The sequence below is a fragment of the Hyperoodon ampullatus genome, assembly GCF_949752795.1.
Source record: "Hyperoodon ampullatus genome assembly, chromosome: 10".
NCBI classification, from domain to species: Eukaryota; Metazoa; Chordata; class Mammalia; order Artiodactyla; family Ziphiidae; genus Hyperoodon; species Hyperoodon ampullatus.
Window position 1 is genome coordinate 25,978,575 of NC_136923.1, and position 27,761 is coordinate 26,006,335.

Consider the following 27,761-nt stretch of genomic DNA (forward strand, 5'->3'; position numbering starts at 1 on the left):
TGGGCTCCAATTTCTGCATGGCAGCAGTAGCCTGCAGTGGACAGCGGCTGCTCCCTTAAGATGGGCTCTGAGCTCTTTAATGGGATACAGTCCTCAACCTCTCTGTTTTTTTTTTTTTCATTCCTGAGCTATTTTTCTCATTTACTTTACTTACTTGTAGACTAGTGCTTCTCTAACTTTAATCTGTAGACGAAGCACTTAAGGGTCTTATTAGCATGCCGGGGGGCTTCCCTGGTGGCGCAGTGGTTGAGAGTCCGCCTGCTGATGCAGGGGACGCAGGTTCGTGCCCCGGTCTGGGAAGATCCCACATGCCGCGGAGTGGCTGGGCCCATGAGCCATGGCCGCTGAGCCTGCGCTTCCGGAGCCTGTGCTCCGCAACAGGAGAGGCCACAACAGTGAGAGGCCCGCGTACCGCATAAAAAAAACAAAAAACAAACAAAAAAAAAGCATGCCGGAAAATCTACTCTGACTCAGTACATCTGGGTGGGGCCTAAGATTCTGCATCCCCACCATCATTGGGGATGCCCATGGCTGCTAGTCCAAGGACCACATTTTCCCACAGCAAGGCTAAAGACAATTTGAGTTCCCAACCCTTGAAAGTTTAAAGAGACTTAAAAGTTCTTGTCATTTTGAATGCACCTCATTCAAAGAAACACATTACTTATCATTTTATAATCTCTCTAATACTTACCATGTATTTCAACTGTTTTCTTTTTAAAAGCAAGCTGGATGCGATCATGTTTTAAACTCAAAAGCCCGGAGAGATAAATGTGGGGTTTGTGGTGGCGATAATTCTTCGTGCAAAACAGTGGCAGGAACATTTAATACAGTACATTATGGTAAGAATTTGTTCCTAAGAACCGTGAGAAGGAAAATAGTCAAAGTGTAAACATTGTTAACCACGTGTAATATGTAAAAGTATTCATGTCAAGTGTAAAAATCAGTCTTGATAAGGTACATTACCCATCTGGCTATAAGGCACCTAATAGTGAGAATTATATTGTATTCCTTTGTTGCCACCTTTTACACCATGCTTAGAGAAAATGAACCAGTCTGTGGAATGCTCAATTTCTGCTCACTTCTTTTCAGGTTACAATATTGTGGTCCGAATTCCAGCTGGTGCTACCAATATCGATGTGCGGCAGCACAGTTTCTCAGGGAAATCAGAGGATGATAACTACTTAGGTGAGATGGGTGCCCCCTGCCGTTTGCAGGAATTCTGGTTCTCTGGAGCAGTTGGCAGAGGCTACTTCCTTTCCCCTATAGCAGGTGGTCAGCTTTCAGATGTCATGTATTTTCATAAAAGAAAGAAGTTGATCTTGAAACTCACTATTTTATTTTTTCCTTGTACATTACACCCTCAGCCTGTTGATTTAAGAGTTGTGTAGTTCTAGTAGTCAATATCAAGGAATTGACTCTGGATCTTAGAAAATAGGCCCCAAATCAATTTTTTTTCTTTTTAACATCTTTATTGGAGTATAATTGCTTTACAATGGTGTGTTAGTTTCTGCTGTATAACAGGGTGAATCAGCTATACATATACATATATCCCCATATATCCCCAAATCAAAATTTGAAAGTATTTGCCTTGTAAGTTTAGCCTAAAATCATTGCTCTTTTTGAGTCTTTCAAAAAAAAAAAAATCTGTCCTTTGGGTAACTGACATGCCAGTGTTTTAGTAGAGGTGTTAGTTGACTTAACCAATAGCAGACCACGGGTGGACTTATTCAACATTTCATTATTCCCGGTCATTCCAAAAGGTTCTATACTGGCAATATGTTTCTTATGTCATTGCTAACATGGCCCATCTTGTTACTTCATAGTTTCTTCATCTTGCTCTCACCATGGCCAGGTACATGATTAATTCATATCTATTCCTATTTTCAAACCACAGCTCACCAACAGCCCTGGGTTCATTTTCAACTGTTTGCTCAGCCCAGTCCCACTTCAGATTATCATTCTGTAAACTTCCATCAGTGATTAGGAAATTCACCCAATTACTTTGCATTTAAAAAAAGGACATGGGGACTGGGGTAATGACAGAAAGGGATTCAGCTAGTCACCTTGCACAACCAGACTCTTCTGAGCTCTGAAAAGCAGCACAACTTGCACTCAGATCTAGAAGAAATCCAGGGCAGTCTTGCTGGGCAGTCAGTTTTTAAAAGAAATGAATGGACTTTCTTATAATGTCCAGGCAGGGACTCCATGCATCTGAATACCGCCTCTGCAGAGGCTTAGTCCAAACATCTGGACATATTGAGTAAGAAATTAGAATTTGTTGGATTGAATTAGAACCCGTATCTATATTTTGGAATGTCTGCATGAAATCGTTTACAGATAAGCAGTGATCCTTTAGCCAAGCGTGCTCATTAAATATAACATTTACACATGCCTCTGTTGTACCATTTTCTGCAATGTCTCATCATTCATTCAGCCAGCCACTTATTTAATATGTGCCAGGCCCTGTTCTAGGCACAATGAACAAAACAGAACAAAAACATTAAAAAATAAATAAATAAAAATTTCTGTCTTCTTAGAACTTTTTAGTGGAAGGAGATAGACAATAAACAGGTAATAGAAGGTAATAAGTAAAATTAGAACACAGAGCAGCATAAAGGAAATTGGGATACTGAGAGTGGGCGGGCACGGTGGAGTTGAAATGCTTGAATTGTAGCGAGAGACAGTGGCTATCTAGGGGAAGAGCATTCCAGGCAGAGGGAACAGCCGATGTGAAATCCTTAAAAGAGGAATATGTCTAGTTTGTTCCAAGGATAGAGGGAGGCCAGTGTGGCTGGAGCTTTGTAAGCACAGAGGAGAGTCCCAAATGAGATTAAACAGGTATCAGGACTAGATCATATAGGCCCATATAATCATTGAAAGGACTTGAACTCTGAAAGATGAGGGTAGCTACTAGAGGATTTGAACCAAGGGAAAACATGATATAATCATATTTATATTTTTAAAAGAGTACCCTGGCTGTTATGTTGAGAATAGATGGGGTCGGTGGGTAGGGTACAGGGTAGAAGCAGAAAGATGGGTTAGAAAGTTATTGCAGTAGTCAAAGAGAGATGTGCTGGCGGCTTGTCCCCAAGTGGGAGCAGTGGAATTGGCAGTGCACAGTCAAATTCTGGATATCTTTTGAGGGTAGAGCCATCATGATTATTGGATGGGTTGAATATGGTGTATGAGAGAAAGAGAAGGGTCAAGGATGACTCCATGGTTTTGACCTGAGCAGCCAAAAGGATGCAGTCACCATCAACTCAGTTGAGACTTGTTCCTTATTTATCCCTGTGACCACTAGTGTTTTAGAGTCAGAAGCTGTGTCTTTATATTTTTAGCTCCTGATATGAAGCCTTCACATGATATGAACTAAGTACATGATGGCTGAATTATTGAATAATAATTATTGCTCATGCTGTCTTCACTTACTGAGTACCTGCCATGTGCTTAATGGGGGGATGGAGTTATGATGGAAATATACAGAATCATTCCTTCTTTAAAGACTGTAAAATCTTACTTGGAATCAATTCTCAGTGGTTACATCAGCTTTTCCTCACCCTAAATATCCAAATGAGTGGTACCTTTTAAAACAGTTAACAAAGTTCTTGAGGACCCTATCCAAATTATTTTTGGGGAATCCCACATTTCTCCTTCAACCACTGTGCACAATGGGTCAAGCATTTTTCTTCATGGACTGGATTATAAATTAGAACCTGTGACTGCTGTGGCCTTACTACTTCCTAATTAAATCCAGCAGCATTGCATGCAGCCTCCTTTATTGGTTAATTTCCTGAGAGCCAAACACCATGTTGAGCTGTTCCTTTCTTCTCATCAAAAAGGAGAAGGAGGGCTTCCCTGGTGGCGCAGTGGTTGAGAGTCCGCCTGCCGATGCAGGGGACACGGGTTCGTGCCCCGGTCTGGGAAGATCCCACATGCCGCGGAGCGGCTAGGCCCGTGAGCCATGGCTGCTGGGCCTGCGCGTCCGGAGCCTGTGCTCTGCAACGGGAGAGGCCACAACAGTGAGAGGCCCGCATACCGCAAAAAAAAAAAAAAAAAAAGGAGAAGGATTCTCCACTGTTATTCTCCTTCTTGGAAAAATAGTCTCCTTCCAAGCAGTGGCCTCAGTTCAATTCAACTTCATCAACCAGGTCAGGTGCCTGAATTGGGGAGGGCCTTCTGATATCCTTTTATTTCTCACTAGAGGTTTCTTAATCTCCTTGTAAAGAATGAAAGCAAAATTAAAGAAGATTTGTCATCTGTGACAGACAGTCTGAGGTAGTCATGGCTCTTTAATGGAATATTATGGGAAAGTTACCTGTTGGCCAAAGAACGTCTCTCTGGAAACAAATGAAAAGTCCAAGCAAAGATGGCGAGTCACAGTTCACCGAGCATGAAGGTCAAGACCTTAGAGCCTTTGAACCTTACAGTGGTTTCTTAACAAGTTAGGAGGAATATGATGTTGTCATCAAATCTGCTGTGTGTAAATGTTTACTCTTGGCTTGAAGGAAGGCGCAGCAAATGCTCTAAGAAGATTTTAAAGCCCCCAGTTGAGTCTTGCTGGAGGCCAGTCCTAGCTGTTCGGTTGCTAAGCGATCATCTGTATACCTCACTTTTTTTTTTTTCAAGGTCAGTCAAGCCATACTCTTTTCACATGTGTTGGTGAAGGAGCAGTTTCCAGGAGAGAGGGCCTTTGTAGCAACCCAGCTCTGATGGGTGAAATCGGGGGGAAACCAACCCAGGAAATTAGCTCCCTAATCGCATTAGTGGGAGGTTGGGCAGTAGACTGTTGTTTTCAGGAAACTATTTGTTTCACAAGGTACCGAAGCAGAAAGTCTCCATGTCAAAGGTCATCCTTTCAGCATAGACCCCTCCCTCCTGTTGGGTTAGAGCCAAGTTGCACCCAGTGCTACCATGTTCGTGTTTCTTTAGGAGAAAAAGGAGCCATTTCCATGGTGCTTATTTGTCTCCAGGACACTTAGCCCTTGATGAATGGTGGCAGTGGGAAGACAGGAATCGATTCAGTTCAAGATAAAGCAGGAACTCCATTTCACCCGATGACTCCTATCTCCTTTCCTACTCACCATCTAATGGGATAAGGAGCATGCAGTGAAGGGTGAAATGCCCCCAGGTCAGCCTGAGCATGAGAGGAAGCCTGGAGACATTGGAAAGGAGCCCCAGAATTAACATAGGATAGATGACTGCTCTTTGAATACAGCCAGAACTGGATTATCGCTTAATTTACAGAACTGGCCTTGTGACATCTCATTTCCCCCCTTTTAGTGAAACATCAGCTGAGTAGCTAGCATGCGACTTCACTTGAAAGAACTGGGTGATTTTTCTGGCAGCACATCCTGCCACCGCCATGTAAGTGACCCACGTTAGGAGGCAGCCTCAGGAGGCCTGAGGGGCCACAGAAACAACCTCGTCTCCAACCAGTAACCCACTGAAACTCCTACATCTTGCATGGCTGGTGGGTCTCACGCTACAGGAGCTGCAGGGGAGATGAGGTTGTCAGAGGTTCACACTGACGGGGAAACAGTTATTTGGCTGGAAGCTCTCTGTTCTCCTTGTCACGAATGTCAGGTTCCATCAATCACTTGTTCTTTTGACATCGTTGACTGAGCACCTACTATGGACTGGGATCTTTCTTAGGCTTAGAAAAGTGCATTTTTGAATGTTGGCTTTACTTAAAGAGGCTCATGCAGTCTAGCAGAACAAATATCTTAAATTTTTAAAAATCTGTAGCTAAACATATTTGCTTTCAATTTGTACATAAGGTAAAGAACGCCTGAATTCATTCACTCATTTCATGGATATGTGTTGACCTTCTTCTTAGAAAACTTTAGTGGTTAACAGGCTCTGGAGACACACTTCCATGATTAGAAGTCACCTGGCCTCAGAAAATATTTTAATAATGTTTAAGTCATGCTTTTCTTATCCATGAATTAAGCAAGTATAAAAGTGTGATGAGGAGACAATGCATTTGAAGGCATTTTGACCTGCCAGCTACCAAATCCTATATGCACTCTCCTGTTTAATGTTTGTAACAATTCTATAAGAAATCCATTATACAGAGGACGAAACTGAGGCTTAGAGAGGTTGAATAACTTACCCAAGGTCACATGAACAGAAAATGGGAAAAGAGTTAAAATCCTTATTGGTCTGACCTCAGACCCTGTACCCTTAACCACTTCACTTTACTACCTCCATATAGAAAAATGTGTAGCTGACCTGGGGATGAACGTGACTGGGAGTTGAGGTTTATTGGTGGGAGTGAATGGTGAGGTTGGAAGAATAGGTCATGATAAGATTTGTAAGGATACAGGAAGGCGATGCTAAGGAGTTTGAGCTTCGTTCTGTTGGTAGTAGGGACGATCAAAGGATTTTGGATCAAGAAGAGGCAGCCAAGATCTTGGATTTCCTATTTTAAAAGATTATCTTTTTAAAAGCTTTTTTTCCTGTGTCACCACTTTCTTCCCAACCATTTCAAATGAAGGCATCTTACTTTTACCTCAGGGCCAAGATGGGGCTTATAAAGGAGGAATGCTGGTAGATGAAGCACAGGTTTAGGGATCAAATTTGATGCAATTAATTCCTGATCCTACGAAGAGCAGTCCTTGCATCAGTATAGTGCCCAGCTGGGTGAACTCTGCAAGGTTCCCATGTCCTCGAAAACAGGGCCAGTACTGCTACTGAGCCACAGGGAATATTCAGAGCTTCATTGAAGCCTTCATTAATTTCCACATAAGGGTATGATATCTACTTTCCGTGAATCCTCTCAACCTCTTCTACATATGCATTGCTTCTGGTCTACGTCTGGTGGAAGACAGTGCGTCACCTGCATCAGTGAAGGGCAGGTTAGGATCTGGCAGACGCCTAAGATAACTTGCCCCCCCCATCCCACAACCAAGACAGATGTCATTAATGATGCTGAGACACGATGCTGTCAGGGAATCCTGTTCTGCGTAGTTTCTTGAATGGCTAGTACCAAATGATTGACATTTGTGTCTGGGAGGACACCCGTTTGCCAACCCTGGGTCAAATTTCCGCATTCCTTTTATTCACCTAAATACATGGCCTGTGCATTTCAAGGGATCCCTCGCTGCCAAGATTTGCTAATCGTGCACAACTTACGGAAGGTAACTGGCCTCTTTCTAGTATTTTGTTCAGGGCTCAAACGTTTAATAGCTCTGCTTTCTTGAGTACCTGCTACATGTCAAGCTCAAAACATGGGAGAATTCATTATTCAAAGAGCAGTAGTACTGAAAAAAAAAAAAGGTACTTAAAATAAAACCAAACTTTTATAGTAAATACTACGGGGAAGGTATGATTGGGATATGATTTGATTTGATCATGATATGATTGGGATTTTAGCTTGAGAAATTAATCAAAAAGTATGAAAATAAATTTTATTTTTTCTTATATTCAACAAAATTGTATTTTGATTTTAATCATGCCCAGATTTTTAGAATGGAGAATAAGCAATTAATAAATATTTTTCCCTAAGTTTTCCAGTCAAGTCATGTGATAGAGTGGTACATTCTTTGCTTAAAGTTTGAATTTGACAGTAAAAGCTGAAAACGAGTCATTTTTAAAAAAGCTTCCTGAGGTTTTTATTCACTTTCCCAATAGTCTCTCTTGACACTTGGATGAGTAAATTATTCCTTCTGAAGCAGCTGTCATCTCATCTTCTTTGTCCATTTTTATTTCCTTTTCTTAAATGTCTGACTGGTCTAACTCTGTCATGTTCTCAGTTGGCCAGTGTTTTGGCACTTGACTCAAGCTGTTCTCTAACATTACTTGTTCAGCTTCACTGTTGCATCTTTTGCAAGATTCACAGTGGATTCATTCATTCTTCTCCCAAAAAACTATTTTTTGAGCATCTGCCATGTGTTCTTTCAGAAGCTGAGATATAGCTGTGAATAAAACAGTCCAAAAATCCTTGCTTACATTCCTGTTTGGGGAGAGAGAGCATAAACAAAGTGATATGGAGAAAAATTAAGGTGGGAAATGGGTTAGGCAGTATGGAATCTATGCTGCCAACGGGAGGAGCTTGCAGTTTTAAAAACAATGATCCAGGTAGGTTTTACCATGTAACAAATTATCTCAAGATCTAGTGGCTTACAACAAGAAGTATATACAGTATCCCAGTTTCTGTGTGTCAGGAATCTAGGAGCAGCATAGCTGGGTGTTTCAGGCTTGAGGTCTCTCCTGAAGTGGCTGTGAAGACTAGTTAGGGCTGTGATCCTGTCCGAAAGCTTGACTGGGGCCAGCAGATCCACTTACCAGATGCCTCACGTAGATGCTATTGGCAGTAGGCTTTGGTTCCTCAGTGCTTTTTTGCAAGACGCCTCTCAGTGAGGCTGCTTCAGTATCCTCACAACATGGCAGCTGACTTCTGTCCCAAAGCCAGAGATTCAAGGAAGAGCAAGGTGGAGCCCTAATGCCTTTGACCTGGCCTTGGAAGTCACAGTATCCTAGTGATTACACCAGTGCTACTATTATCACATCAGTGCTACTCAGTGTGGTAGGGAACAACACAAGTGTGACTATCAAAAGGCAAGGATTGTTGGGGCCGTGTTGGAGGCTGACTACCTCAGTGGGCCTCGTCAAGGAAGTGATATTTGAGCATCATACTGGCTATGGATTTCTACATTTCAACATCTGTCTAAGCAGAGAAAACTAACAAAGATTCAGTAGGTTCAGCTAATTCTCATATGAAGTAGAAAGGGTTATTTGCGTGGGAACCAATTTTGTAAGTGTTCATTTTATTAATATGTATTTTTAAATCATAAAACTTTTTTCCTTTTTTTAAATTGGGGTAATGTTGGTTTATAACATTATATAAGTTTCACATGTACAGCATTATATTTCTGCTTCTGTATATACTACAGCTTGCTCACCACGAAAAATTTAGTCTCCATCCATCACCATCCAGTTGATCTCCTTTACCCTTTTTGCCCCCCACCCCACCCCTTCTCCTCTGGTAACCACAGCTTATTGCTTCCATCTGTAATCCTGTGTTTTCGGGGCTTGTATCACAAACCCCAGGCTAATTAGCATGCTTGTATTATATTTCTAATTTTCAAGGGCACCATGAAGGGGAGGTGTTTTATCTCCACTTAAGAGATAAAGAGATCAAGACCAAGAGGAGGAAAGTGATGTCCCAAGGCCACATAGTTGGCAAGTGGCAAAGTTCGGATTTGAGCCTGTGCGTGTCTGGCTGAAAAGTTTACATAATTCACACTCTGACTCTCTACCTATCAAAGTATTATTTCAAGTGACAGCAAATCAGTGAATTCTCTTTTCTCATCTTTAGCTTTATCAAGCAGTAAAGGTGAATTCTTGCTAAATGGAGACTTTGTTGTCACAATGTCCAAAAGGGAAATCCGGGTTGGGAATGCCGTGATAGAGTACAGTGGGTCCGACAATGTCGTGGAAAGAATCAACTCCACAGATCGCATTGAACAAGAACTTTTGCTTCAGGTAAAAACTTGGCAATGAGCCCATGCCCATTTTCTAACTCCAAGAATCACCAGGCCCATACACATCCTCTCCATTTTGTCTGCACATCCCAGGTGTTGTCCGTGGGAAAGTTATACAACCCTGATGTGCGCTATTCTTTCAATATTCCAATTGAAGACAAACCCCAGCAGTTTTACTGGAACAGTCATGGACCCTGGCAAGCATGCAGCAAACCCTGCCAAGGTATCTACTTTTAGGTTGAGTTTGGGGGATTCAAGATGTTTTTTATTTTTTTGGAAGCAGCCGAATACATGCAATCTATAAACCTTTCGATCTGCATGCATTTTCTAATCTTTCTCTGCATCTATCTGGTCACTTTGGGCTGGCAAGTTGAGCTGTTTAAGGGATTCAGGATATGCTAGGTTTCCTCATGTGGGAAGCCAAGCAAAATCAGCTCTGCCAAACTGATTTTCCAGAGACATAGATTTAGTAGTCGTATTATGTAATTTATCTTGTTTCCTTTTGTCTACAGTATGAGTTGTCAAACTACAGCAAGTGGGCTGAATCCAGCCCACTTCCTGCTTTTATAAATAAAGTGTTATTGAAACACGGCCACACCAATTTTTTACATTTAAAAGCGGCTGCTTTTGCCCTATAACAAGAGTTTAGTAGTTGCGACAGAGGTCATGTGGCCCACAAAACCAAAAATATTGACTATCTAACCCTTTACAGAAAATGTTTGCCAGTCCCTGGTCTAAATAGTTTATGGAATAGGCTACTTTGTCTGAATAATTTTTTTCCTCCTTGCTTAGGGGAGCGGAAACGAAAACCTGTTTGTACCAGGGAATCTGATCAGCTTACAGTTTCTGATCAAAGATGTGATCGGCTGCCCCAGCCAGCACCCATTACTGAACCCTGCGGCACAGACTGTGACCTGAGGTGAGGCCAGTGTTTCCTCATGGTCTTTAGTACTGAGTTGTGAGGGTTTTGTAGGAGGTCTCTGCATGTGAGAAGCAGGTGTGGTTGTTAGTCTTTAGACCCCCTTCCTTGTGTTTCAGTGAAATAAGCTTTAGCCAATTTTCCATCCCTCTGAAACAGATTATCTAAGACATAGACCTGCAGATTTCTTGTTCTTCTCCTGAGAATTAGAACTACTAGAGTATGGCACTTGCCAAAAAAAGTTCTCATTTGACCCTCACAACTCGCTGCATAGGTATTATTATGAGGGGGTTACATCAAACGCAAAAGTTTGTTTTGAAAGGCAACAGAAAAGAGGTAACCTCATCCGTCAAGGTACCCGTAATGCTCTGTATCCACCCAGAGTGTTTATCACCCAGTATGAGAACTTTTACATACGTGAAAGTTCCAACGCACTAATGTAGAGTTATGGAAGGAACTAGAAGAAAATTTATATAGAGATATCTAGATATGCAAACAGTTCTATATTTAAGAAAAGTATGAAATCTGAGGCAAGAAATGGCGAGTGAACAGAGAATTATCAAGCTTTTCCATTTCTCTTGGTGAAAAGGAATAACTCTGAGGAGTTTTCTGCTCCATGTCTGTTGCCCACCCTACTTGCATTCCCTTAGATTTCACTTCCCCACTGACTGAATCCAGCTGGGGCCAGTAGAGTCTCAAAGGATCAGTGCAGATATTGTGGAACACCTGCCTGCAGCACTGAGCATGCTCTTATAATCCCAAGGAAGGCGGGTTTGTACAAAGAACTGCAAGTAATAGAACATGACCATGAAAAAACTGATTTTTGAAGAACCCTGTTTAAAGTTTATGCAAGGAGCACCAAGTTGAGGTGGAGATCATGTTTGAACTGTTTCTTCAAGAAACTAATTTTTCACTTCAATCAGATTCTAAAATAAGCTGCCATTAGTTGGTGATGAAGCTTTCTGACGGAGAACAAAAATTAAGCAAATTGTACAAAGCAAATGCATTGAAAGATAGCCTTGGATCCACGATACTTTTATGTAGAATTATGAAGATATCAACTGGATTTCTTTTCACTTTGTATTAATGGTTTACATGGAGTTACATGCTACTCAGAACTTCATTAGAGAATAAAATACCAAGGGTAATAATAATAATAATAATAGCAGCAGCTACTTTTTGTGAGTACCTGTCATGTGTGTTAAATGCTACACATGCCTTGTCTCATTTAATCCCCCTAGTAGCCCTATGAAATGGATCCTACCTGCCCCCATTTCACAGAGAAGGAAGCTGAGCCTCTGTGAGGTTAAGTGTCCTGCCTGGAGTCACTTAGCTAATAAGTGTTGAGCTTATATTTGCACTTTCTGATTCTGATTTTTATTAAAACTCATTTCACAATAACTAGGTAAATAAAGTCAGGTCTTAAAAGTCTTTGCATTTCGTATAGTAGGTATATCAAAGGTACTGTTCTAAATTCCCCATTTGGAGAAAGCCACCTGTTTTTTTTTATACTTAACGTAAAAAAAGAAAAAAAAAAAACACCTTAAACTCTGCTGATACCAAAGGAGGACAGTAGCTCAGGGAACCGGCTTGGGTGATGATAGCACCTCTGGCTGATTAAAGAAAAGAAAGTGAAGGAATTTTAGCCATGCCTTTTGGTAGACGTGTCTATGGTAGAAGTGACAGACCTTGTGGGGGAGAATTTAGAAATGCAAAGAAAAAAAGGAGAAGTTTAGGATTAGTTTTTAAAGCCTCATAACTAGACAGGTGCATGCTCATGTCTGAAATTAAGTAGAAGATCTTATTGATTGATTGATTGCACTGCACAGCTTGTGGGATCTTAGTTCCCCAACCAGGGATTGAACCCTGGCCTTCAGCAGTGCGAGCACAGAGTCCTAACCCCTGGATCCCCAGGGAAGTCCCTAGAAGATTGTGTTTATATGTCAGCATTCAAGCTCATATTTTACTGGCATTTACAGATGGTTGGAAGAATAAAGTTGTTTACTGAAAAACAGGCAAATGCAGAAACTGAGCCCAAAGAAGGCATTACTGTCTGTCTTCTCTCTGTCAACTTGACAGTGGCTGTTTTTATGATTTATACTAATAATTGCCAAGTATCTTTGTGCAAAACTGAAAGACTGGAGAGAAGATTAGTACTGGTTGCTCAGACTCTACAACAGTTTTTCCCAAAACATTTTTATGGAGTGCTAGTTGAGCAGGATGATCCACGGCAAACCAGTATGTGTGGGAAGTATTACTGACTGTCTTCTCCACTATGTGAAGATTTGTAATTCAGATTATCTTTCTGAAGGCCCTGAGAAGTTCTGCAATAGAGGAACTCGCTTAAATCAGTAGTTCCCCAAATTATTTAATGCCACAATGCCCCACACACCCACGGAGACATACATTTTTTTCTGTTTCCACTTATTAACAAACACTTCGCTTTTCTGCAACATAGTAACATATTACAATTGTTACATGACATGAATGAATGAATTCAGAACACTGAAGGTGAGATGACTTTCCAGTGTGATAATAAGTGAAGTAAGTAATAGCATTTTGAGAACTTTCCTAAAGCAGTGCTGTGACCTTTCCACAGACTACGCCACATTCTCTGCCTTGGATTCTGGGGATTGTATGAATATCAGGGAAACTCTGGTACCCTTTTCCAGCCCAAGCTGCTGGTGTGCTTTCTTGTAGGGGGCAGGATTCCTGGCTCCCTTATCCAGGATGGAAAATAACCCTTCCACGAGGAAATGATGATGAAGGCAAAGAGAAGGTAGCTGAGAATCAAAGGGCAGATGAAAGTTCCAGATGCCTCTGTTGAATTGGTCCACATTTTTTCCCTCACTTCCTTAGGGAAGTGAGAGTTTGCCCAGATTAAACTTTGACAGGATGAGATAAAGCACTGTTTTACAATCCCCATGTAACATGTTCCGGTTAGAAATAAATCCTCCAAATACTATGTCACTCTCATGGAAAATCTCAGTAGCCCACTTTACATGCCAAATGTAGGAGTGGGTCAACTCTGACCTACTTTTGAGCATTTGTGAGAAATTCCAAGATAAGCGTGTGTCCAGTGCTGCTCTTCTCTTCCTGAGTGTAGAAGGGAGAACTCTTAGGGCATTGGTATTTGGCAAACTGCGGAGTTTATGAGCAGGAGAGAATTAACGATCAAGAGCAAATTCAAATGAAGATTATAAAGAAATCATCCTTTTGGGATTGCTAAGTTTGATCAACGAAACACGTTTCAAGCTCATTTTTTAGACTGTTCTATTCATTTTAAGCATTTTTTTTTTCTTTTTTAAGCTCTAGCTCCGTTGCTGGAGCATTAAAAGAACCACTTGATTTATCAGTACATACTGAGCACCTACTGTGTGCCAGAAAAGTCTTATAGGTACTAGGGATATAAAGTTGACAAAAATTTGTAGATTCAAATCTACTTTTATTTTTTTTTTTTTTTGTGTATTCTTTTTTTTTTTTTTTTTTTTATTTATTTATTTATTTATTTATTTATTTTTTTAATTTTTATTTTTTGCTTTATCACAAATTTAATCAGTTATATGTATACATATGTTCCCATATCCCCTCCCTTTTGCGTCTCCCTCCCACCCTCCCTATCCCACCCCTCCAGGCGGTCACAAAGCACCGAGCTGATCTCCCTGTGCTATGCGGCTGCTTCCCACTAGCTATCTACCTTACGTTTGGTAGTGTATATATGTCCATGCCGCTCTTTCACTTTGTCACAGCTTACCCTTCCCCCTCCCCATATCCTCAAGTCCATTCTCTAGTAGGTCTGTGTCTTTATTCCTGTCTTACCCCTATGTTCTTCATGACCTTTTTTTTTCTTAAATTCCATATATATGTGTCAGCATACAGTATTTGTCTTTCTCTTTCTGACTTACTTCACTCTGTATGACAGACTCTAGGTCCATCCACCTCATTACAAATAGTTCAATTTCATTTCTTTTTATGGCTGAGTAATATTCCATTGTATGTATGTGCCACATCTTCTTTACCCATTCATCCAATGATGGACACTTAGGTTGTTTCCATCTCCGGGCTATTGTAAATAGGGCTGCTATGAACATTTTGGTACATGTCTCTTTTTGAATTATGGTTTTCTCAGGGTATATGCCCAGTAGTGGGATTGCTGGGTCATATGGTAGTTCTATTTGTAGTTTTTTAAGGAACCTCCATACCGTTCTCCATAGTGGCTGTACCAATTCACATTCCCACCAGCAGTGCAAGAGTGTTCCCTTTTTTCCACACCCTCTCCAGCATTTATTGTTTCTAGATTTTTTGATGATGGCCATTCTGACTGGTGTGAGATGATATCTCATTGTAGTTTTGATTTGCATTTCTCTAATTAGTAAAGATGTTGAGCATCCTTTCATGTGTTTGTTGGCAGTCTGTATATCTTCTGTGGAGAAATGTCTATTTAGGTCTTCTGCCCATTTTTGGATTGGGTTGTTTGTTTTTTTGTTATTGAGCTGCATGAGCTGCTTATAAATTTTGGAGATTAATCCTTTGTCAGTTGCTTCATTTGCAAATATTTTCTCCCATTCTGAGGGTTGTCTTTTGGTCTTGTTTATGGTTTCCTTTGCTGTGCAAAAGCTTTTAAGTTTCATTAGGTCCCATGTGTTTATTTTTGTCTTTATTTCCATTTCTCTAGGAGGTGGGTCAAAAAGGATCTTGCTGTGATTTATGTCATAGAGTGTTCTGCCTATGTTGTCCTCTAAGAGTTTGATAGTGTCTGGCCTTACATTTAGGTCTTTAATCCATTTTGAGCTTATTTTTGTGTATGGTGTTAGGGAGTGATCGAATCTCATACTTTTACATGTCCCTGTCCAGTTTTCCCAGCACCACTTATTGAAGAGACTGTCCTTTCTCCACTGTACATTCCTGCCTCCTTTATCAAAGATAAGGTGACCATATGTCCGTGGGTTTATCTCTGGGCTTTCTATCCTGTTCCATTGATCTATCTTTCTGTTTCTGTGCCAGTACCATACTGTCTTGATTACTGCAGCTTTGTAGTATAGTCTGAAGTCAGGGAGCCTGATTCCTCCAGCTCCATTTTTCGTTCTCAAGATTGCTTTGGCTATTCGGGGTCTTTTGTGTTTCCATACAAATTGTGAAATTTTTTGTTCTAGTTCTGTGAAAAATGCCAGTGGTATTTTGATAGGGATTGCATTGAATCTGTAGATTGCTTTGGGTAGTAGAGTCATTTTCACAATGTTGATTCTACCAATCCAAGAACATGGTACATCTCTCCATCTATTTGTATCATCTTTAATTTCTTTCATCAGTGTCTTATAATTTTCTGCATACAGGTCTTTTGTCTCCTTAGGTAGGTTTATTCCTAGATATTTTATTCTTTTTGTTGCAATGGTAAATGGGAGTGTTTCCTTGATTTCACTTTCAGATTTTTCATCGTTAGTATATAGGAATGCCAGAGATTTCTGTGCATTAATTTTGTATCCTGCAACTTTACCAAATTCATTGATTAGCTCTAGTAGTTTTCTGGTAGCATCTTTAGGATTCTCTATGTATAGTATCATGTCATCTGCAAACAGTGACAGCTTTACTTCTTCTTTTCCAATTTGGATTCCTTTTATTTGCTTTTCTTCTCTGATTGCTGTGGCTAAAACTTCCAAAACTATGTTGAATAAGAGTGGTGAGAGTGGGCAACCTTGTCTTGTTCCTGATCTTAGTGGAAATGGTTTCAGTTTTTCACCATTGAGGACGATGCTGGCTGTGGGTTTGTCATATATGGCCTTTATTATGTTGAGGAAAGTTCCCTCTATGCCTACTTTCTGCAGGGTTTTTATCATGAATGGGTGTTGAATTTTGTCGAAAGCTTTCTCTGCATCTATTGAGATGATCATATGGTTTTTCTCCTTCAATTTGTTAATATGGTGTATCACGTTGATTGATTTGCGTATATTGAAGAATCCTTGCATTCCTGGGATAAACCCCACTTGATCATGGTGTATGATCCTTTTAATGTGCTGTTGGATTCTGTTTGCTAGTATTTTGTTGAGGATTTTTGCATCTATGTTCATCAGTGATATTGGCCTGTAGTTTTCTTTCTTTGTGACATCCTTGTCTGGTTTTGGTATCAAGGTGATGGTGGCCTCGTAGAATGAGTTTGGGAGTGTTCCTCCCTCTGCTATATTTTGGAAGAGTTTGAGAAGGATAGGCGTTAGCTCTTCTCTAAATGCTTGATAGAATTCGCCTGTGAAGCCATCTGGTCCTGGGCTTTTGTTTGTTGGAAGATTTTTTATCACAGTTTCAATTTCAGTGCTTGTGATTGGTCTGTTCATATGTTCTATTTCTTCCTGATTCAGTCTTGGCAGGTTGTGCATTTCTAAGAATTTGTCCATTTCTTCCAGGTTGTCCATTTTATTGGCATAGAGTTGCTTATAGTAATCTCTCACGATCTTTTGTATTTCTGCAGTGTCAGTTGTTACTTCTCCTTTTTCATTTCTAATTCTATTGATTTGAGTCTTCTCCCTTTTTTTCTTGATGAGTCTGGCTAATGGTTTATCAATTTTGTTTATCTTCTCAAAGAACCAGCTTTTAGTTTTATTGATCTTTGCTATTGTTTCCTTCATTTCTTTTTCATTTATTTCTGATCTGATTTTTATGATTTCTTTCCTTCTGCTAACTTTGGGATGTTTTTGTTCTTCTTTCTCTAATTGCTTTAGGTGCAAGGTTAGGTTGTTTAGTCGAGATATTTCCTGTTTCTTAAGGTGGGATTGTATTGCTATAAACTTCCCTCTTAGAACTGCTTTTGCTGCATCCCATAGGTTTTGGGTCGTCGTGTCTCCATTGTCATTTGTTTCTAGGTATTTTTTAATTTCCTCTTTGATTTCTTCAGTGATCACTTCGTTATTAAGTAATGTATTGTTTAGCCTCCATGTGTTTGTATTTTTTATAGCTCTTTTCCTGTAATTGATATCTAGTCTCATAGCATTGTGGTCGGAAAAGATACTTGATACAATTTCAATTTTCTTAAATTTACCAAGGCTTGATTTGTGACCCAAGATATGATCTATCCTGGAGAATGTTCCATGAGCACTTGAGAAAAATGTGTATTCTGTTGTTTTTGGATGGAATGTCCTATAAATATCAATTAAGTCCATCTTGTTTAATGTATCATTTAAAGCTTGTGTTTCCTTATTTATTTTCATTTTGGATGATCTGTCCATTGGTGAAAGTGGGGTGTTAAAGTCCCCTACTATGATTGTGTTACTGTCGATTTCTCCTTTTATGGCTGTTAGTGTTTGCCTTATGTATTGAGGTGCTCCTATGTTGGGTGCATAAATATTTACAATTGTTATATCTTCTTCTTGGATCGATCCCTTGATCATTATGTAGTGTCCTTCTTTGTCTCTTCTAGTAGTCTTTATTTTAAAGTCTATTTTGTCTGATATGAGAATTGCTACTCCAGCTTTCTTTTGGTTTCCATTTGCATGGAATATCTTTTTCCATCCCCTTACTTTCAGTCTGTATGTGTCTCTAGGTCTGAAGTGGGTCTCTTGTAGACAGCATATATATGGGTCTTGTTTTTGTATCCATTCAGCCAATCTGTGTCTTTTGGTGGGAGCGTTTAGTCCATTTACATTTAAGGTAATTATCGATATGTATGTTCCTATTCCCATTTTCTTAATTGTTTTGGGTTCGTTATTGTAGGTCTTTTCCTTCTGTTGTGTTTCTTGCCTAGAGAAGTTCCTTTAGCATTTGTTGTAAAGCTGGTTTGGTGGTGCTGAACTCTCTCAGCTTTTGCTTGTCTGTAAACGTTTTAATTTCTCCATCAAATCTGAATGAGATCCTTGCTGGGTAGAGTAATCTTGGTTGCAGGTTTCTCTCCTTCATCACTTTAATTATGTCCTGCCACTCCCTTCTGGCTTGTAGAGTTTCTGCTGAGAGATCAGCTGTTATCCTGATGGGGATTCCCTTGTGTGTTATTTGTTGTTTTTGCCTTGCTGCTTTTAATATGATTTCTTTGTGTTTAATTTTTGACAGTTTGATTAATATGTGTCTTGGCGTATTTCTTCTTGGATTTATTCTGTATGGGACTCTCTGTGCCTCCTGGACTTGATTAACTATTTCCTTTCCCATATTAGGGAAGTTTTCAACTATAATCTCTTCAAATATTTTCTCAGTCCCTTTCTTTTTCTCTTCTTCTTCTGGAACCCCTATAATTCGAATGTTGGTGCGTTTAATGTTGTCCCAGAGGTCTCTGATATTGTCCTCTGTTCTTTTCATTCTTTTCTCTTTATTTTGCTCTGCATTAGTTATTTCCACTATTTTATCTTCCACCTCACTTATCCGTTCTTCTGCCTCAGTTATTCTGCTATTGATCCCATCTAGAGTATTTTTCATTTCATTTATTGTGTTTTTAATCGATGCTTGATTCATCTTTAGTTCTACTAGGTCCTTGTTAACTGTTTCTTGCATTTTGTCTATTCTATTTCCAAGATTTTGGATCATCTTTACTATCATTATTCTGAATTCTTTTTCAGATAGACTGCCTATTACCTCTTCATTTGTTAGGTCTGGTGGGTTTTTATCTTGCTCCTTCTCCTGCTGTGTGTTTTTCTGTCTTCTCATTTTGCTTATGTTACTGTGTTTGGGGTCTCCTTTTTGCCGGCTGCAGGTTCGTAGTTCCTGTTGTTTTTGGTGTCTGTCCCCAGTGGCTAAGGTTGGTTTAGTGGGTTGTGTAGGTTTCCTGGTCGAGGGGACTAGTGCCTGTGTTCTGGTGGATGAGGCTGGATCTTGTTTTTCTGGTGGGCAGGTCCACGTCTGGTGGTGTGTTTTGGGGTGTCTGCAGACTTTTTATGATTTTAGGCCACCTCTCTGCTAATGGGTGGCGTTGTGTTCCTGTCTTGCTAGTTGTTTGGCATAGGGTGTCCAGCACTGTAGCTTGCTGGTCGTTGAGTGAAGCTGGGTGCTGGTGTTGAGATGGAGATCTCTGGAAGATTTTCGCCGTTTGATATTATGTGGAGCTGGGAGGTCTCTTGTGGACCAGTGTCCTGAAGTTGGCTCTCCCACCTCAGAGGCACAGTACTGACTCCTGGCTCCTCAATTTGGGATGATTTGTTGTCTATTCATGTATTCCACAGATGCAGGGTACATCAAGTTGATTGTGGAGCTTTAATCCGCTGCTTCTGAGGCTGCTGGGAGAGGTTTCCCTTTCTCTTCTTTGTTCTCACAGCTCCCGGGTCTCAGCTTTGGATTTGGCCCCGCCTCTGCGTGTAGGTCGCCGGAGGGCGTCTGTTCTTCGCTCAGACAGGAAAGGGTTAAAGGAGCAGCCTCTTCGGGAACTCTGGCTCACTCAGGCCGGGCGGGAGGGAGGGGCATGGAGTGCGGGGCGAGCCTGCAGCGGCAGAGGTCGGCGTGACGTTGCACCAGCCCGAGGCGCGCCGTGCGTTCTCCCAGGGAAGCCGCCCCTGGATCCCGGGGCCCCGGCAGTGGCGGGCTGCACAGGCTCCCGGAAGGGCGGTGTGGACAGTGACCTGCGCTCGCACACCGGCTTCTTGGCGGCGGCAGCAGCAGCCCCAGCGTCCCACGCCCGTCACTGGGCTCCGCGCTTTCAGTCGCGACTCGCGCCCGTCTGTGGAGCCCCCTTTAAGCAGCGCTCTTAATCCCCGCTCCTCGCGCACCAGGAAACCAAGAGGGGAGAAAAAGTCTCTTGCCTCTTCGGCAGCTCCAGAGTTTTCCCGGACTCCCTCCCGGCTAGCTGTGGCACATTAGCCCCCTTCAGGCTGAGTTCTCGCCGCCAGCCCCAGTCCTCTCCCTGCGCTCTGACCGAAGCCCGAGCCTCAGCTTCCAGCGCCGCCCGCCCCGGCGGGCGAGCAGACAAGCTTCTCGGGCTGGTGAGTGCCGCTCGGCACCGATCCTCTGTGCGGGAATCTCTCCGCTTTGCCCTACCCAGGTATGTGGGGAGTTTCTTGCCTTTTGGGAGGTCTGGGGTCTTCTGCCAGCGTTCAGTAGGTGTTCTGTAGGAGTTGTTCCACGTGTAGCTGTATTTCTGGTGTATCCGTGAGGAGGAAGGTGATCTCCGCGTCTTACTCTTCCGCCATCTTACCCGGAAGTCTCAAATCTACTTTTAAAAGTAGGGCTTCCCTGGTGGCGCAGTGGTTGAGGGTCCGCCTGCCGATGCAGGGGACGCAGGTTTGTGCCCCGATCCGGGAAGACCCCACATGCCGCGGAGCAACTGGGCCCGTGAGCCATGGCCGCTGAGCCTGCGCGTCCGGAGCCTGTGCTCCGCAACGGGAGAGGCCACAACAGTGAGAGGCCCGCGTACCGCAAAAAAATAAATAAATAAATACATAAAAGTGAAAAATTGTGGGACCGGAAGGGATGAATAATAGGTGGAGCACAGAGGATTTTTACATCTGTGTGATACTGTAATGGTGGATATATATTCACTAAGCATATGTCTAAACGCATAGAATATGGGTTCAAGAGTGAACCCTAATGTAAACTATAGACTTTAGTTGATAATGATGTGACAACGTAGGTTCATCAGTTGTAACAGATGTCCCACTCTGGTGGGGAGTGCTGATGATGGGGAGGCTCTGCATATGTGAGGGCAGGGGTATGTGGGAAATCTCTGTACCTTCCTCTCAGTTTTGTCGTGAACCTAAAACTGCTCTAAAAAAAAATTAGTCTTTAAAAAAAAATTGTGGGACTTCCCTGGTGGTCCAGTGGTTAAGAATCCGCCTTCCAATGCAGGGGACTTGGGTTTGATCCCTGGTCGGAGAACTAAGATCCCACATGCCGCCGGGCAACTAAGCCCACATGCTGCAACTACTGAGCCTGCCCACTCTGAAGCCCATGTGCCACAACGAATGATCCCGTGTGCCACAACAAAGATCCCATGTGCCGCAACTAAGACGCTAAACAGCCAAAAAAAAAAAAAAAATTGTAATTGAGTTATATAGACTACGGTCCATGGCTTCAAGCAACTTATAGTCTTTATGCACAGATAATAATGTACACAGTTTAGCATACTTGAAATTCACAATTATAGTCCAAATTATCCATTCCTTTATTAATTCACAGGATGTTCACTGTGCATTTTCCAGCACAGGCCCACATAAAGGAGGTTTCCTAGGGAGTGTTTCCAACAGTGATTCCCTGTTAAAGCAGCCTCCTTGACAAATGAAAGGCTGGGTTGCATGAACCTTTTAAATATAAAATTGCTTTTTTTGCTCTGCTGAATTCCAGTGGTTTTTTTTTTTTTTTTTTTCTTTTTGGTTGCTTGAATTTCAGTTTGACTGTATCAGGGGAGAATCTTCACAAACATAGAACCACTGACTGTCACTCTGTGACTTACGTGTACATTGGCAGCCATGAAAAATACGTGGAAATGCTGGTTTTAAATTGGATTTCAGTAACTGACTGTGGCTTTGGGTTGCATGGTATTTGAGTTAAGGAAGAAAACAGAGCTCAACTCTTCCACCAGTCAAGTCTCGATAAGACATATATATTTAATAGAAATGATGGTTTCTCCCTGTTGTTTATGCATAGGTGGCACGTGGCCAGCAGGAGTGAATGTAGTGCCCAGTGTGGCTTGGGTTACCGCACATTAGACATCTACTGTGCCAGATACAGCAGGCTAGATGGGAAGACCGAGAAGGTTGATGACAGTTTTTGCAGCAGTCACCCCAAACCAAGCAACCGGGAAAAATGCTCAGGAGAATGTAACACGGGTGGCTGGCGCTATTCTGCTTGGACTGAAGTAAGTTGGTTCTCACTCAGAGAGTCTTCTTCTTGGAGTAAGTCTGATTAGCTGATGATGGCTCCTTGCAGAGCTGCATTGAGAAATCCCATTTAGAGTACCATGATTGATTTATAATGGCTGCCCCCATTAAAACTGCAGAAGAGTACCATGATTGATTTGTAATGTCTGATGTGGGCATGGCATGTGGAAAATTGGGAGTGGTGGAACAACTCAACAGAACACTTTTTTCATATCCCACAAGCTATGTCCAATTTTGTTTTCCTTTGCCAGTTTGCTAATATTGACTTCGGTATAAACCTGGTAAATAAATTGATAACATGAACAGATGCCCCTAAAATAACAACTAGAATTGACCAGGCTTTGTTGGTTGGTTGTTTCTTAAGGACTGGAAGAGACAAGCCAGCCTAGCCAGTATCTTGAGCATGCTTGATGAGAAACTCAGCAATAATTTTATTTCATTTTTTTTGTCCTTTCAGTGTTCTAAAAGCTGTGATGGTGGAACCCAGAGGAGAAGGGCTATTTGTGTCAACACCCGTAATGATGTACTTGATGATAGCAAATGCACACATCAAGAGAAAGTCACCATTCAGAAGTGCAACGAGTTCCCTTGTCCACAGTGGAAATCAGGAGACTGGTCAGAGGTGAGATGGGAAGGCTGTTATTTCCCCCAGCTCATCTCCGATACTCAATTCTGAGTCTCCCCCAGGTCAGTTCAAGGCTAGACCAGCTGCACCTTTCTCCCACCTCCTCTTGAGGAAACAACTCCAGTCTCCCACCTGCCCCGTGACTGTCTCACTGGACATGACTGGTCCACTGGCGACCCCAGAGTCACAGTGGGTTTATCTGGATCACCCACCATAGTAGCTTCTGTTGGTGATTTTTTTCTTTTTTTTTTTTTTGTGGTACGCGGGCCTCTCACTGTTGTGGCCTCTCCCGTTGCGGAGCACAGGCTCCAGACGTGCAGGCCCAGCGGCCATGGCTCACGGGCCCAGCCGCTCCGCGGCATGCGGGATCTTCTCGGACGGGGGCACGAACCCACGTCCCCTGCATCGGCAGGCGGACCCTCAACCACTGCGCCAACAGGGAAGCCCCTGTTGGTGATTTTTGAAGCTCCAGCTCCTCACCTTCCCTCCTCTTTGAGCCCTGGCTAAGTTGCTCTAAAGGAAATCAGGGCTTTCTTTATTAATTATAAAGCTGCATTGGCTTCTGTCTGAAGTCAAAAATAAGATTCCCTGATTTCTTGTCTTTGAAATAAGAGAATTAGACCCCAGTGAGTGACCTATTTGATTACCCATCTAGTTGCTAGTGGAAAACGAGAAAGGAACAGGCTGAGTATTTCAGATGTATGCTTTGCTTGTCTCTTACCAGATGAAGCATAAGGCTAACTCTCCATTGTGTAGCATAGGTGGCCCGAGGACAGCAACTCGCTTTTATAGACAGTGTCAGTATTTCCTGGTGAGATTCTCACCGAGCAAGTGCCCCCCTCCACCTTTCTTCAGGGGAGCAAGTGGCAGGGGAACAGAAATTGCCTTATTTATGGGCCAAGTCAGGAATGCGGGGAAAGAGGTATTTCCCTGCTACAGCTTCTGCATCCATTCCCTTATCTCATCCATGCAAGTGCAATATTAACTGTTTACTTTCAACATTAAATAAAATCTGAATCGTAAAAGAATACTATTAACGCCTCTGAAATGGCAGACAGGTAACAGTGCATGTGATTAACAGTGTCTGGCTCCTGGACAAGTTAACAACAAGCCTAGTTCTTATGTTCTCCGTTAACTAAGTGGCCTTTAGCTTCAATTCTAGTATTTAGTTAAAAAAAAAAAAAGATGAAAGAAGGTATTGGGTTTAAGTTTTACTTAGATAGCTAATACTAGCTAAAGTATCATCTCAAATTAAGTAACAGACCTTTGCAAAAATACTTAAGGAAATGGAAGTGGGAGATATCAAAGTATATATTCAGTATGATCCAACATTCCATAGCTAAAAAGACTGGGAAGAAAACAGAAAAATTTTAATAATAATTATCCCTAGGTAGGTAGTGAGATTTGGGGATCATTATAGTTTTCTCTCTTTTTTTTTTTTTTTTTTTTGCGGTACGCGGGCCTCTCACTGTTGTGGTCTCTCCCGTTGCGGAGCACAGGCTCCAGACGTGCAGGCTCAGTGACCATGGCTCATGGGCCCAGCCTCTCCACGGCATGTGGGATCTTCCCGGACTGGGGCATGAACCCGTGTCCCCTGCATCGGCAGGCAGACTCTCAACCACTGCGCCACCAGGGAAGCCCGATTTTATTTATTTATTTATTTATTTAGATTATATTTAAGACTCATTGAATGAGCATGTGCTAAGTACTTCACTTGGATTTTTCTTATTTAGTTTTCACAGTTCCTCGCAGTAGGCATTATTGTATTCCCCATTGTACAGATGAGAAAATTGAAGTACAGGGAGATCACTTAGTATCCATAGCTGATTAAAAACCAGTATTAGGATTAAAAACTAGGTTAGTCTGACTCGTAAATTCCCCACCCTTAACTCTTATGCTACCAAACCATGAATGCTGCGTTAAGTTTATTCTGTGCTTAAAACTGGCCCAGAGCCTGGATAAATACAGAATGAATGAACGAATGAGTGAATGCGTGAAAAGCATGAACCTTGATGTATTTACAAATTGCAACGTCTGAGAGGAATTGCTGTGGGAAAAGAGCACACCTGGTCCTGTTAATCAATGACTAATCCCCGGGAACCACAGTACATTGTTCAGAAATGACCCTGACTGGCTGTACCTTTTATTACAGTGCTTGGTCACCTGCGGAAAAGGGCATAAGCACCGCCAGGTCTGGTGTCAGTTTGGCGAAGATCGATTAAACGATAGAATCTGTGACTCTGAGACCAAGCCAGCCTCCATGCAGACCTGTCAGCAGCCAGAATGTGCGTCCTGGCAGGCAGGTCCCTGGGGACAGGTATTTTGAATGATAAAGTTCTTAACTACATTCTTTCCTTCTTATCTGGAGCGGGCCTGCAGAGGGACATTCCAGCAGCCGGGATTTAACCACTATGGCATGTGGCACGCACTGCACCTCCGTGGCGCCAAGTGATGGAAACTCTGCAACCATTTTGCCCCACTTCTGAGGGTTGCCGCTTGGCCTCCTGGAGCTGATTATTCCTTTTCCAGACCCACGTGCGTGTCTTCGCCCTTGGGTTAAAACTGTAGCTTGAGCACACACGAATTTGAACAAATTCACAACAGATCTCGTGCCTGGCTGATGTTATCTACTAGCGTGCAGCTGTGGGTCTGTTACAGAATGTGATCCAGCGCCAGTGTCTTTGGCAGGAGGGTCTGGACTGGGATTTGGAAGGGATGTTTTGGCTCCCAGTGTCCTGATTCCTATGTTCACCTCTCATAAATTATTCAGACTTTTCAAACAGAATTAATTAGATCAAAGGTTACAGGAATCACCTCTCTTTGAAAGAATCTTTTCCAAGCCCCCAGTGTAGGTTTCCCAGTCATTTGAACTGTTCTTAAAGGAGAGAGTGAAAGTCTCCCTTGGGCTTGCATTTAAGAAACCACTACTCTTGGAATTAAGTCTTTCCTAATATAGAAGCAAAAGCGTTCCGGGTACTATTTAAGTAGCACTCCACGTTCCCAAGAGAAGCAAAGCAGCTGCTTGCTGTCACTTGTGTAATCTCCTTAAGAACGACTCTCCCTCCACCCTGTCCAGCCACAGCCTCTTCCCTAGCTTACGTCTTCATTTCCAACATACGTGCAGTAAATGAGAGCAGCTTTATTACTACACCCTTACAATTTCTACCGTTTACATTGGCACTCTTCCTCTCCATTATACAGCATCCTTAGTCAGAATGGTTGATCATGTTTGATCACACTTATTAAACAGGGGAAGTCCACTCATGCCCCAGATCTTGCCTCCTTTTTTGTCTATATCTGCTAGCTCTTGTAAATAATAACAGGAGGAGAGCACAGCTCAGGGCCACTGTTAAGATTTGAATATAACATCTTTTAGAACTAAAAGGCCTATTTTTTAATGTGTGTTTATACCAGGTCAGTCCTAGCCAGAAATTTGTCCATCCTTTGACTGAACATGCAATTCAGGGCTACAGACTGTTTCTTAAAATATTGAAGAATAACGCATGTTCATAAGAGAAGTTTTGCAAAAAGTAATTTAGCAAAAAGAAGAAAACCACACTCCTAGCTCTACACTGCAGAGTTAATACATTTATGATTATCTCCTTATGTTTTAAAAACTAAGAATAGGATTGTATTTCATCAATTTTTTGTTAATTGGAGTAAAATTCACGAAACAAAATTAACCATTTTAAAGTGAACAAATCAGTGGCATTTAGTACATTCAGAATGTTGTACAACCACCACCTCTATCTAGTTCCAAAACATTTTTGTCACCCCAAAATACTCATTAAGCAGTTACTCCCCATTTCCCCTTCACCCCTGCAGCCAACAATCTGCTTTCTACCTCCATGGATTTACTTATTCTAAGTATTTCATATGAATGGAATCATACAATACATGACTATTTGTGTCTCCAGCTTCTTTCACATAGCATGATGTTTTTAAGGTTCATCCATGTTGTAGCACACATATGTACCTCATTCCTTTTTATGGCTGCATAATATTCCATGTATGGATATACCGTAATTTGTTTATCCATTTATCCCTCTACAGACATTTGGGTTGTTTGCACCTTTTGGCTATAGTGAATAGTACTTAATTCTTCTATAAATGTTTGGTAGAATTCACCAGTGAAGCCATCTGGTCCTGGACTTTTCTTTATTAAGAGGTCATTGATTACTGAGTCAATCTTTTTACTTCTTATAGGTCTGTTCAAATTTTCTGGTTTTTTTTTTTTTTTTTTTTTTTTGCGGTACGCGGGCCTCTCACTGTTGTGGCCTCTCCCTTTGCGGAGTGCAGGCCCAGCGGCCATGGCTCACGGACCCAGCTGCTCCGCGGCATGTGGGATCTTCCCGGACTGGGGCACGAACCCGTGTGCCCTGCATTGGCAGGCGGACTCTCAACCACTGTGCCACCAGAGGAGCCCTTTCTGTTTATTTTTAAGTCAGGTTTTGTGATTTTTGTGTTTCTGGATAATTAGTGTGTGTTTCATCTAGATTGTGTAACATGTTGGCATATAATTGTTCACCATACTTTCATTATCCTTTTTTATTGCTGTAGAGTCAGCAGCAGTGCTCTTGCTTTCATTTCTGATTTTAGTTGTTTGTGTCTTCTCTCTTTTTAGTCAGTCTAGGCAAAGATTTATAAATTTTGTTGATCTTTTTAAAGAACCAACTTCTAGTTTTGTTGATTCTGTTGTTTTTCTATTCTAGTCTTTTTTTTTTTCCTTCTGCTAGTTTTGAGTTTACTTTGTTCTTTTTCTAGTTCCTTAAGGTGTAAGGTTAGGTTATTGATTTGAGATCTTTTTTTTAAAATAATATATGTGTTTACAGACAAATTTCCCTCTGAGCACTGCTTTTGCTGCATCTTTATATTTATTAAAACATAAATTTTATGTTTTATTTTTGATTACATTCATCTGAAAGTACTTTCTAATTTCCTTTGTGATTTCCTCT

At 41.6% G+C, this 27,761-nt stretch overlaps 1 protein-coding gene across 2 annotated transcripts in view; it reads left to right on the plus strand.

The window, feature by feature from the left end:
• Nucleotides 1-27,761, plus strand: part of ADAMTS9 (ADAM metallopeptidase with thrombospondin type 1 motif 9) — a gene marked incomplete at both ends in the record, with an annotated part of 174,625 nt that overhangs the window by 58,117 nt on the left and 88,747 nt on the right. For both annotated transcript variants that reach the window (XM_079713901.1, XM_079713902.1), the window contains 8 exons: nt 722-839; nt 1,090-1,185; nt 9,320-9,486; nt 9,579-9,708; nt 10,278-10,404; nt 21,949-22,159; nt 22,639-22,803; nt 24,959-25,123. In XM_079713901.1, coding sequence (XP_079570027.1) covers nt 722-839; nt 1,090-1,185; nt 9,320-9,486; nt 9,579-9,708; nt 10,278-10,404; nt 21,949-22,159; nt 22,639-22,803; nt 24,959-25,123 — 1,179 coding nt within the window. The remainder of the gene's footprint in view (nt 1-721; nt 840-1,089; nt 1,186-9,319; nt 9,487-9,578; nt 9,709-10,277; nt 10,405-21,948; nt 22,160-22,638; nt 22,804-24,958; nt 25,124-27,761) is intronic.